This window comes from Scleropages formosus, chromosome 18, assembly GCF_900964775.1.
Source record: "Scleropages formosus chromosome 18, fSclFor1.1, whole genome shotgun sequence".
NCBI lineage: Eukaryota > Metazoa > Chordata > Actinopteri > Osteoglossiformes > Osteoglossidae > Scleropages > Scleropages formosus.
The window spans coordinates 25811132-25824176 of record NC_041823.1 but is presented as its reverse complement, the minus strand read 5'-3'; the positions used below and the strand labels follow the sequence as shown (position 1 = coordinate 25824176).

The 13045-nt window shown below is 42.0% G+C and overlaps 1 protein-coding gene across 1 annotated transcript; it reads left to right on the top strand.

Moving 5' to 3' along the window:
* Positions 1–3038: 3038 nt before the first annotated feature.
* hamp (hepcidin antimicrobial peptide) lies at positions 3039–5206 on the top strand. Its single transcript, XM_029259793.1, has 3 exons — positions 3039–3316; positions 3624–3707; positions 4640–5206. Exons 1-3 carry the CDS (start codon positions 3242–3244, stop codon positions 4736–4738), a joined length of 258 nt encoding a protein of 85 aa, XP_029115626.1. The 5' UTR covers positions 3039–3241; the 3' UTR covers positions 4739–5206.
* Positions 5207–13045: the final 7839 nt, after the last annotated feature.

Genomic DNA, 13045 nt, shown 5'->3' with positions numbered 1-13045 from the left:
GAAAAACCAATAAAAAATAAAATGTATATAGGCATACAACTCTTACTTTGTTCATTTTGTAATGTTTTGCTGTGCCATAAAGTACTGAACAATAGGGAATAACATTATCCTCCTCTATAGAACACAAATACACACACACACACACACACACACACACACACATTTTCAGAACCGCTTGTCCCATACGGGGTCACGGGGAACCGGAGCCTACCCGGCAACACAGGGCGTAAGGCCGGAGGGGGAGGGGACACACCCAGGACGGGACGCCAGTCCGTCGCAAGGTACCCCAAGCGGGACTCGAACCCCAGACCCACCGGACAGCAGGACTGCGGCCCAACCCACTGCGCCACCGCACCCCCAGAACACAAATAATGCAATATAATTTAACAAAATCAAAACACTGTATACATACTGTATATATAATTAAAAATCAATGAAAATATATAAATCATAAACTGTGCAAAATAAAAACAAAACAGTTGTACTATAGTGTTCATTTGCCACGGAAAAAGAGTGCTATCGTGATGAAACCATGAAAGTGCAAAAACTTGTGCACATACCTACCATACTTGGAGATGTCTGTGAAGATACTGTATTACCCTATATTACACATGTCAAGAAAAAACTTCAATTTGCTGAAGCAGACTAAATTCAGCGCTTCTCTGCTCTTTTGTAACCTTTATATTAGCCTGCGTTTATGATGAATGAAAAAGTAAAATGAGTCACAACCAGTTCGCAGGAGATTAAAGATGTAGACTTTTCTGGAAAATCGCTTGGTTGCTACTTCGATATCTCTCGTTAATTGTTTTGACATCTCATTGATAGAGAATGTAATGGGTGTCAGTGGGGACAAAACATACTCCATTTTGATACATCTAGGAAAGGTAATATACGTACCCACACAGAAATATTCGTATTTCATTTGCTTTACTTTACAATAGGTGCGGTGGCGCAGTGGGTTGGACCACAGTCCTGCTCTCCGGTGGGTCTGGGGTTTGAGTCCTGCTTGGGGTGCCTTGCGATAGACTGGTGTCCCGTCCTGGGTGTGTCCCCTCCAGCCTTACGCCCTGAGTTGCCGGGTTAGGCTCCGGTTCCCTGTGACCCCGTATGGGACAAGCGGTTCTGAAAATGTGTGTGTGTGTACTTTACAATAAGTTATGGTAGTGCAACTTGCCTTTGGCCCATTGATGGCCCTGCGTCAGTCAGTCTAATTTTGTGATAACCTATTGCCATAACCCGTTGGTTTTGGACGGCCATCAGTCTAGTGTCAACAAATATAACCACAGATGACTTTGTCGTAAATACATTTTATTTCCTTCTTTCCTTTGAATGTAGATTAGGAGTAAACTTGTAAGGTGCCATCCAAACTGGTAAACAAATAGAAAAATAAACCATGCAAAAAATACATTAACTTTTAAACAGCATCCAAGCATAGTACAGCCAGACAAACACACAGAGACACTTTCATTTAAGTAACTGGTTTGGGTCAACTAACTTAAAGTTGGAAATGTAAGTATGTAGCATTCAAGAGCTGAATACATGCAACTCTGGCCATTTTCCAGTGACTAAAAGTTTCGTGTTCAACCCGTAAGAGCCATGCTTTAACCACATTTTATCTGTTTTATTAAAGACAAACCAAAGCAAATTAAAACAGTACTAAACATGTCATTCAGAGGTGAGACGTTACGCGCTCTCTTCGCTGGTGACCGCGCGGATTAGCGCCCGCGCCCTCTTCTTCTCGCGGAATTTCCAAAGCGGACTTTCCGGCACGCGGCCGATTCATGCTGCTACTTGGCTGGATCCGCGCGCGTTCTCTCAGCTTCTTGCGCGCGCTGTGGTCAGGATTCCACCTTGGAATTTCCAAACTCCCGAGGTCATCTCTGTGACCACTTAACACGAACAACAAAATATAAAATGTAACATTATACGGGTTTCTTGCTTGTCCCCGAGTTAACGAAGAAGTGAAGTCATTGAAGAGTTTCTGTTTCTTTACCACAGAAGAGTGTCACGACAGAGAAGAATAAATAGGGTTGTGTTCTGGTTACACATACCACAGCTACTCCACCCAAATAAATATAAACTATGTCGTGCAGAAAGGGAAACGACCTGGAGAGATTAATTATAATAATTATATGTATCTCTAACACTATAGTATAGCAGTTAATCAACACATTTTCTTTCTATATATGTACATATATATATTCTTTTCTAATATTATATATATTCTTTTATAGGTAAAAAGTATACAAATAAGAATATACTATATATTGTTCAGGGGGTGCGGTGGCGCAGTGGGTTGGACTGCAGTCCTACTCTCCGGTGGGTCTGGGGTTCGAGTCCCGCTTGGGGTGCCTTGTGACGGACTGGCGTCCCGTCCTGGGTGTGTCCCCTTCCCCCTCCGGCCTTACGCCCTGTGTTACCGGGTTGGCTCCGGTTCCCCGTGACCCCATAAGGGACGAGCGGTTCTGAAAATGTGTGTGTGTGTGTGTGTGTGTGTGTGTGTGTGTGTGTGTGTGTGTGTTGTTCTGATTTACCATGGAAAAGAGTGCAACAGTGAATCATAATAAACATACTGCTCTAACCTTGGCCATTTAATTAAGTCACTACAGTTGAGTTGCTGGAACAAAAATACACACAGGACAGGACGCCAGTCCATCACAAGGCACCCCAAGCGGGACTCGAACCCCAGACCCACCGGAGAGCAGGACTGTGGTCCAACCCACTGCACCACCGCACCCCCTCGGAAAAAAAATATTATAAATGATAATATTAATGTACATTATATCGTAAGAACAAATTGCTTTCTGAAATTTTAGTTGAAGATGAGCAAGAGAAACACTGACTGTGGCTACTGTTTGTACAAATTGTAAATAATGCATATTAAGTTGGAGCTGTGATACATGACGTTATTAGATTTAATGCTGACACTGGTAGTTAGGAAAGAACTGCCGGGAATGGAGGGGGGAGTTGTGTGGGACGCTGGGGGAGGGGAAGAGGGGATGAAGCAACACTGGCCGAAATGGGTATAAATAGGGTTGCAGGACCTTGGATCTGTATCGAGACACCGGAGCAGCAGCGACTGGACAACAAGTTGACAAGTAGCTGAGCATCTGGCAACCACAGTAGCCGAGGCCTTCCAACGGACACTGCAGAGGCTTTTCACTACCAACAGCCTGAGGAAGGGCAGGAAAAGCAGTGAGGTTCACAAAGAAGCGAAAAATAAAAGACCTCCAATTCAACAATGAAATTCCTGAGCATCATCGCTGTTATCCTGTGTGCCTGCGCTCTTCTCTCTGCAGCCAGTCCCGTCTCAGAGGTGACATTCGTATTATTATTATCATTTCCAAAGACTCGTCAATTTATAAAGCAGGCTGTCCTTACTGTAGTAATTTAGGGTAATTGCCTTGATCAAGATTACTATTACAGCAGTGTGTTTTGAACCAGAATCTCAAGGTAGAGCAAGGGTACAACAGCAAGTCAGAAATTTCCCAACTGCAAGACAGCAGCTCTACTGATGACACTAGCTATTTAAAAGTTGAGAAAGTTACACTTTCAGTTTGAATCATATTCATATGTCAATGAATAAATGTAAATGCAAATATGTTGCTCTCATCTCATAACAGATGCCAATGCAGGAGACGAGAGAAGGCGACATTCAAGAGGATAAACAGTGGATAACAGAGGCAGCAGAAGAGGTGAATCCCTTGGTACGGTTCTCATACAAGCTAATTAAAGTTAATTGGCTTTGTGATGTTCAAGAGGAAGATGTTGCTTCTCCCTCCTAGTCCAGTTATTGTAACGTCACCTGTCTTATGCTAATTGCTCTGAAACATTGGAGGGAAATCATCAAATGGCACACAAGAGCAAGGGGTGTTTCTGGACAAGTCTTCTATAACTAACCTTTCATAGTTGGCCTTCTCTGATTAGTCTTATGCAAGTAAACTTTCATGACTGGCCATCTCTGACTAGTCTTTTGAAACTAACATTTATTCATTTAGGTAACATGTTTATCCAAAGCAACTTATAACGTTAGTCATGAAAAAGGAGGGAAATCTGGGGAGAGTTGTGTAGTGTAGTGGTTAGCACTACTACCCTTAAACCTAAAGGTTACAGGTTCAACCTCTGGTTGCAGTACTCTTAATCACCCAGTGGTATAAAGGGGTGACTAATTGTATCCTTAACACTGTATATTACAGTGGAGAAACATGTCAGATAAGTGTAATGTACCTACAATTATATACTTATTTGTACAGCTGGGTAATTTTACTGGAGCAATGTTGGGTAAGTGCCTTGTTCAAGGGTACTACAGCTGAAGGCAAAATTCAAACCTGCGACCTTTGGGTCCAAAGGCAGCAGCTCTGATCACAATACTATCAGTTGTCCCCAACTTTTTATTATTAGACTTATGTAACTTGTCTTCTGTAAGTGACACTCAAACTAATCATCTCTAACTAACCTTTCAAGCCTTGCCTTTTATTAATAAGCTTCCATAACTGACAATCTGCAACTAACAGGTGTAGTCAGGCATTTGTACGTAACCTTTCGTAAATGACCTTTTCTAAAGAGCCTTCTGAGAAGAGGACTATATAAAAAGCAATGGAAGTGAAATGAACAGACCTTCCTCGCTTCCCACTCACAGGTTCTTCTTAGGTCAAAGCGCCAAAGCCACCTGTCCCTGTGCAGGTACTGCTGTAACTGTTGCAAGAACAAGGGCTGCGGATACTGCTGTAAATTCTGAGGAGATTCCATCCACCCCAAGACTCGGGTCCCATGCTGGAATCCCACCCAAGATCTTTAAGTTATTTATTAAGAATATATTTCTAACTCCTGTTCTGCACTGGATTTAACTTTTCTTTTTCTTTTTTAAACTCCTGACGTTTCCTGTAGAAAACACACCACTTGTATGTATTGTCTGGCATTGCGTAATTTTGCAGTTAAAATACTAGTTTACTAGTTTAGTAGTTTGAATACAAATGGAACTCTTTCTTTTTATCTTATCCGTATCATTTTAAATGGTGTTTTGTACAAAATGCTTTTTTCAGAATACGTGTAAACTGGACTTGGACAAGCAGTTACTGACAAGGAGTGTGAGTGAGTGAGATTTTTTTGTCTGTCAATATGTTTTCCACACTTCTCAGATGTGTTGGCGCTGAAGTTGATATTATACAAATAAACTATTCCTGACTTTGGAATGCATTTCATTTAATGTACTTGATTTTTGCAGTTTGTTCTTAATAGATTTTTTTTTTTTTTTTTTTTTTGGAAAAGGAAAGGTGTCCTGACTTCTTTTTGACCTCTGTTGTAGTGAGCCACATGATGCTTACTGTGGTACAGCATTGTTAATTCATTGTCCCAAGGGGGAAAACTCTTTTCTGAGTGTTATTCATGTGTGATTATGAATTGGATTTTAGATGGTTTAGTGGTCAGAGCTGCTACATTGTAATCAGAAAATTTCTGGTTCAAAATACACTCCTGTAAATAATAGCAATCATGACCAAGGAAATCACCCTAAATTACAACAGTAAGAATACCCTAGCTAATAAATTGGCGAGTCGTTGCGAAGTCACTCATTTAACATTTTAATTCGTTTCGGAGAACAGAGCCAGCTAAATAAAGATAGCAAATAAATAATAGAATATAAAAAGACACCTAATAATAGAAAATACATCGCACGTCTTCCTGAGAATGAGAGATTTTGGGTCGACTCTTGTACCCCGGCTCGTGGTGTACACTCGCTAGGGGGCGCCAGAGACCGGGCACCGTCCAGCAGCGCGCGCACTGCCCTGATCAATGAATTTAATTTGTAAAACGATTACAGAGAAATGCGTGCGTCTGGAAGGGCACACGTCTCAAGAAATGTTTTGATCGGATTTCAAAGGGCCATTAAGTTCGCCGATATGTACAAAACTATTGCAAAAGACAAAGAATTCATTGCAGTTCAGTTCTCTCTGCAACCCGGTTTACCCACAAACCAGGCAGAGCTGCACTTGGAACCAGACTCACTGAGGAGCCGCAATGAGAATCTATTAGCACCAAACTTTTCCCCGTATTAATCGCACCATAAAATTTGCATTTAGACCGTACTTTCCCACCCACAATTGGGCGTCTCAGGTGTTGAGTCGATATGATAGTGTGGCGATTCCTAAGGAGAATTGATGGCGTTTCTAATGAAGGTGAACCACCAACACAAACACGCCGCCTGGCCCGTTCCTGTCTGCGGCTCAGCGAAGTACCTGGAGTCGTTAGTTTTCATTATCCGGAGGAGCGATGGGGGGGTTTCTCCAGCCTCCCACCCGACGCGACGGCACTGCTCTCCGGAATACTGATGCTTTTTTTCTCCGTCCACTCAGAGGTGTGAGGCGACCCGCTACCTCACCACACTCGTACACTCGCGCGTTGCGGGTTGCCAAAGACGACGATTTTTTTTTTTTTTTCCCCCAACAGCTCTAACCTCCGCCAGCGCGAACATTTGTCCCATCCATGTCATTCACGTCTCCGCTGAACGCTAGCTGCCAGACTGGCTGCTCACCGGAGCGCGAATTTACACTCCCTTGCTTCTTCCTCACAAAATTGTCCCTTTCTGCCGCTTGCTTTCGCGTTCACCCCCTTCTCACGTATATATACAGATATCGGTGTTGGGCATAAAACGTTTCGTTTTAGTTGAATTAGACTGTTGTCCTTGCGGAGATCGTGTCGGATTGACCGGAGTTGAGAGGCGGATTTGAAAAAGAACTGGAACGACTGAACTGAATTGACATGCACAGCCTGTTCGCCTGTTATCTGTGTTAAACCCAAGAGTTTTTTTTTCCTCCAAAGGTCGTGTAAGGCTTCAGTAGCCTAGACAAATACATATGCTCCATTTTCATTGTAAAATGGATATGGATAGAAAACACCATTAAATGCGTGCATGCAAATGCTGTTATCTTTGAATTTTGATTCAAATAAAAGGTCTTCTTGGCTTCAGTCTTCTTTGCAACTACTTTAATCATATTTAACCCCCAGCCAAGGATGATTGCTTCTTGTTGTTAAAGTAGGAGTCCCTTTTCCATGTAATATAATACAAACCAAAACTACTGTGTCAGCTTTGACCTTCCATCTTAAAAATTGTTTCCGTTTCAATATATGGTTTATATGAGATGAGCTGTTGTGTAATCCTGTCGTTTGCAGAGACATAGAGGTTTAGTGCTGTGGCATGCGCTAAATACCTGTTCCTCAGGTAAATGTCCTGTATCACACAGATTGCTCTCCTTTCAGCAGCACATTGGAAACACTTGTCCTTTGTTGACCTACTGACATAGGTCAATCTGGCTGACACCTCATCAGAAGAGGATGTTGATGATATCAGTCTAATGTATCAATACATTTCTCATCTTCTTTGCAATTGGAAAATTACAGATGATTTAAGTAGACCAGAAGAGCATCTGAATGGTGGCTAAAACTTTTTCACAGCTGTTATGTGAAGGAACATAAAAGAGTTGCGTGATTCCATGAATGCGGCAAAGATGTAGGGTCCCCAGTGTCAGAGATGAGAATGGCGGAGGAAACAGCTTTTCATTTCATCCAAACACTGAAGAGCTCAAACAAACTAATTATTCTACCAGTTGACCTAATTTTGGTTCTTTCTCATTACTGAGGATGGGCTTAGAGACAAGGATTGGGAATCTCTGGTGTCAACTCTTAAGGATGGGAAAACGAGAAGAATTAGAAAACAAAGCTTTAGAAACAAGTCTTATGAGCACATATATTACAGAAATAGGTTTTGTTGACATTTGGTGTTGTTTTCAGCAGATAAAGTCTAACAAGCTCACTCGGAATATGTGTACTCTGACCCAAGAAATGACAGTTAATAGATAAGGAGATAAAAGAGACCCATGTGATATAGATGTTGCTGCCTGTTATCTGAGAAGGTTATACTAGCATCTCTGTAACACCTGTGCTGGAATAACTGCTTGAAAATTATTCTTTAAGAATATTTAAGCATTATTGGACATGCCTTTCTTAGAGGTATGCAATAAGTATGAAATGATTTCACATATTTCTTCACGTAATGAAAGTAAGAAAAAATTTGCATGTCTTGGCATCCAGAGAATGAGTCTGAACTATTATTTTTAAGCTCAGAATCATTAAAAAGGGGATACCCTCTGTGCTGCTTAGATAATTATGGTTCGTTTGTCAGCCAGTTAAGCAAGGAACTTGGCAGCCAGGCAAATATAGCATCCTTTCCACAGGTCCTATTTTCTGGTTATGTTTTTCAGAAAGTCACTATTTTCAAGAAACAATAACTGAATCTACCAACAAGGCTTCTTTCTGTTAACATTGCTGCATGGTACATGCAATTTAAACTGTGGCCAAAATTGCATTTTTATTTATTAATCCCGTAGACTGGAATTCATCTCTCTTCCTTCTTTCTGTGTCTGTTTCTCTCTCTCTCTCTGCTTTTCTCTGTGTCTGTCAGTTAAAAAAGCAGAAATAACACAGAAACTGACAGTTAATAGATTGTCAGATGTAACAGATCCATTGGATATAGATGTTGCTGCCAGTTACGCGAGGAGGTGATATTAGCATCCCCTGGAACATCTGTGCTGGAATAATTGACAAACAACTTGCAGAAAATTAATGTGAACAAGGATGTTACAATATCATTGTAGTATTCCTATCTTAGAGGTGTGCAATAAGTATTACATGATTTCTCATATTTGTTCATTTAATGAAAGTAAAAAAAATAATTTTCATGTCTCAGCATCCAAGTATGAGTCTGAAGTATTGTTTTTCAGCTCAGAATCATTAAAAAGGGAGATACCTCTGTGGCAGATAAACAATTAAGGTTCATTTGTCATCCAGTTAAGAAAAGAATTTGGCAGCGAGGCAAATACACCATCCTTTCCACTGGTTCTATTTTCCAGATGTGTATTTCTGTAATTCAGCGTTTTCATGAAACAATAACTTACTCTTCTAACAAGACTTCTTACTGATAACATAGCTGCATGGTAGATGCAATTTAGACTGTGGCCGGTGCTGAATTTTTATTTAATAACCCTGTAGATTGCAATTTATCTCTCTTCCCTCTTCTGCCTATGTCTCTTCCTCTCTCTGTCTCTGTGTCACTCTCTCAACTCCATCCCTGTGTTGTCTGTCATAGGAGCAAATGGATGAGTAGAAATAACAGCCAATGGGACATAATGGATTGACTCCACTCAGATGGTATATCAGCATTAAATGTACCAGCAATGGAGGCTGGGAGGTGCAACATTAGTGATTTGTAAGGTTATGCCTGGAGAAGCGGGATATTACCCCAGCATCCCTGGAGACCACAACTTCGTCTGACTCCTCGGCTTCCAAAAGCAAACAAAAACCTTGGCTCCTGGGCAAAAATGCCAACAAGAAGATTCCTAATACTGGCAGACCAATCCAGCTTTTCTCTACTGGCCTGTTTTGTTGTAATCAAGCCATTGTGGTTCCCAGCCCCATTCCCACTTCCTCCTGCCGGGAATTCAAACACATACCTTAATGGTCCATATTTCTGATAGCCTCAGTAGAGCAAACTCTCTGTCATCGCCCCAGACCTACCTCATCTTATATCAGCAAAGACATAATCAATATTCTGCACAATTAATGCTAGATTATTTTGCTTGAAAAAGAACCTAAATAGAAATCTCCAACAGCAGCAACGCGCAGAAATTTTCCTGATGTCTGACTAATCACATTTTTACAGAGTCCAAACTTTAAAACTATTGTTATAACAGATCTTTTTTTTTTTAAATTCATTATTGTTGTCTGATCATTTTACCTGTGGAAATGCACTTACAGTGATAAGTGCTGAAAAACACAAAAACACATTACACTCTCTTGAGGTCTGGCTGCCCAGAAGCCTGTGGAGTATTTTGAAGTCATCATCTGCAGGAATACATATAGAGGGGCACAGCTCTCCTCCATGGAGTATGTGCTGTGCACTGCTTGATATTAAAAATGAACCTTTTGAACCTTTTAATGAGACAAGAGGAAAAAACAGCTACCCCAGGTGAGTAAATGTGACCCTCAGAGCTGCAAGGGTGCACATGTATCAAAAACAGCCAGCGTGAGATGAGGGCCGCAGGCCACAGTGGCTCAAAACAGCTGTGCTTTACTGTGTGTGTGTGTGTGTGTGTGGGGGGGGGGGGGGGGGGGGGGGGGGGTGCCATCCTCATATCTCTTTAGTCTTTGACAGTCGCCAGACTGCATCTCAGAAAGAAAGACAGTGTGAGGATTGACAGACTGGCCAGCCTCATTAGGAGCAGCTTCTATTTTGGGCGTGTGCTTTATTTTGCGTAAGTTTGTGCTTGACATTGCATACCCGCTTATGTAATACTCGACTGATTTCAACAAGGCCTATGAAGGTTGTCTGAGCGCATCTTCAAAGCAATGCAATAATGACAAGAGTGCAGTATGTTTTAATAATATTAATAACATCAATCATATTACCACTTCTGTCATGCTGTCTGCATGTGCTATATATATTAAATATGTCCTTGGTCTGTCTATTTCACTGAGCTCTGTGTGTCCTTGAAGTGACTATCACTCATCTCGACCGACTCTGTTTTCATTCTAGCCATGCAAAACAAATTTGAATCATCATCACAGTTACGATGTGAACAATGGATTAATACAAGTCCTCAGGAAGTTTTGTCAGCCTGCTCTCAGGACCCAAGGGGATGTAGATGTCATCTCTAAAAACTCATCCAATAAATAATCATGGAAGGGAGCCCTCTGTGGAACAAAGTCCTCTTCCTGGGGGGTGGAGAGGGCAGGGGAGGAGCATAGGGGCAGAACATCAATGCTGACACACGCAGAATTAAGCACAGGATGAGGGGGCTCTCGAGACTGCCTACTCAGCGGGGCTCTGCTCAGTTTCTTTTCCCAAATGGGAGACATCCTCCTATGGTCCCTCAAGTCATACCCCCACCACCTCCCTCCTCCCAGTCCCCTGCGTGGTACATGCTGTCTGCCGCAGCTGCTGTCCCTCCAGACTGCACGTGCTCTGCAGAGTGACTGCGCTCTATGAAAGCCCTGCAGTGCCTGTTGGGTTCTGCAGTTCTGCTGGGTTTCTTTTTTTGCCACCTCACCACTACACGATTAATCAGGTACAGTCTTCTCCCACCTTCCAAAGGTAATATCTTCTTTAAGAAGCTTTAGTTACAAAATTCTCACTACTCTAAAGCATAATTACCTTTCGATTTAATTGTAAAACTTCAAATTCGACACCCATTTATGTTGTAATATCAAGTCCCATTAAAACAGACACAGTTACTTCAGTAGTTAATATTTATCATAACACAAAATTACAATGCAGGTACCCTTTATTTAACACTTTATGACTTTCTACCTGCATTCGTTTAGTTCTTTCACAGCTATTGAGTTCCATACGCCTAACAAAGTGTGGGTTTCCTCTGGGTGCCCTGGTTTCCTCCCACAGTCCAATGACATGTTTCAGTTGATTGGTGACTCCAAATTGCCTGCAGTCTGTGTATATGTGAGCGCATTAGTGTGTGTAGCTATCCTGCGATGGACTAACAGGGTATACCTGCCTACGCTTTGAACCACCATTACCCTGATTTGGACAATGCTGTCTATTCTCAGTTTGTTAGATGTCGGAGCTGTTCAGTCTGCCAGTTCTCCCGTGTCCCACTTTGGTTTCACTTCTGTCCATCATCTCCTTTCACCAGAACCCTTGTGCCATCAGCTTATTCCTTTACACCCACATCACTGTGATGCAGGGTTTTAAAGGCTTCCAGTATGAAATAGGGCTTGGTTGCTCAAGGTCATGTGTTCCTGAAAGAAATAAAGAGCTGATTTTAACAGAGTTACTGAGAAAACACTGTTACAACACATACTTCTCACAGACTTTCTGTATGGAGACTTTAAATAGCTGAAGAAAGATTGGCCAAGGACCCCAAACAATTTATTATACCACAACTTTCTTCAGGCTTCCCAAAATTAAATCAAATTACATCAATTTACAACCATCAGACTCATAATAAAACAGTAATTATTTGTCATTTGGGCACATTAGTATGATAAACATTTACTGTTTATGTTTGGAGAAGTTAGTTTGACATTTTTATTTGTCAATTAATCTGTACTTGTAATCATCTCTGAGACTCACTTGAAATGTGTTTTGGACTCTTCCTGCACAAGCAGTGAACTGTACAGCATCAATCAGCATCGTATGGTAAATTACAGAAAGAGTTCTGTCCCAGCTGGAAAGCTGAGGGATTACAGAACAGTGATTCGCTTACAGAGGTATTCTTGTCTTTCTTCTTGAAAAAGAAATAAACCCAGAGCAGAGAAACACAGTGTTGCTGTCCTCCTCTTTTCCCCTGTCGTTCAGATTAAACCCAAGTGATCCAAACAACTTGGCAGCGTGGTCCCACGATGTTGCACTGATCTGCCGACTGATTACCATGTTAAAATGACTTTTAAACTTTCATTTCCTGTCACTTTTGTCTGAAGGTGATGTGTAGCGGTGGTGGTGATGGGGGGTGACACAGAGGGTGAGAAATCTGTATCGGCTTGATTTGGCACGAGGGATGTGCACAGGAAGAATGAATAAGAGAAAGTAGGAGGAGAGCAGGAAGAGGGAGGATCAAAAAGGAAGAAAAGGAACGTGAGGAGGAGGGAAGAGAAAGTGACAGGAACTTGGAGGATGCATGGAAGTGAGGAAAAGAGAGGAGGAAAAAGAATGAGAGAGAGAGGGGGAGAGAGGATGACAGGGACACAAAGGAGGCAGGAGTGAAGCTACAGAGCGCAGCACGATGCAAGGCCGCCTTGATTGTGCTGGTCTTACCGACCACTCCAGTTCTCCCCCTGTCATTGCATTCACCCCCCCAGGTGAAGGACTGTTTCCCTCAGCTTGTTTGGAGAGGCTGACGGACCAACTGAAGATAGATAATGGCTCTTCTCCTCAGCTGTCCTTCTCTGCTGTGGATCTCGTCCCAAGGTTAAGCAGACTGAGAGCACTTGTGAAACTGTGAGTGAAGGACAGTTCTGTGAGGGATTGCATGGGAAGAAG

Coding starts and splice junctions, on each gene's coding strand:
- hamp (XM_029259793.1), top strand. CDS start 3,242: ATGAAATTCCTGAGCATCATCGCTGTTATCCTGTGTGCCTGCGCTCTT. Junction 3,317..3,623: donor CAGCCAGTCCCGTCTCAGAG/GTGACATTCGTA, acceptor ATCTCATAACAG/ATGCCAATGCAGGAGACGAG. Junction 3,708..4,639: donor CAGAAGAGGTGAATCCCTTG/GTACGGTTCTCA, acceptor TCCCACTCACAG/GTTCTTCTTAGGTCAAAGCG.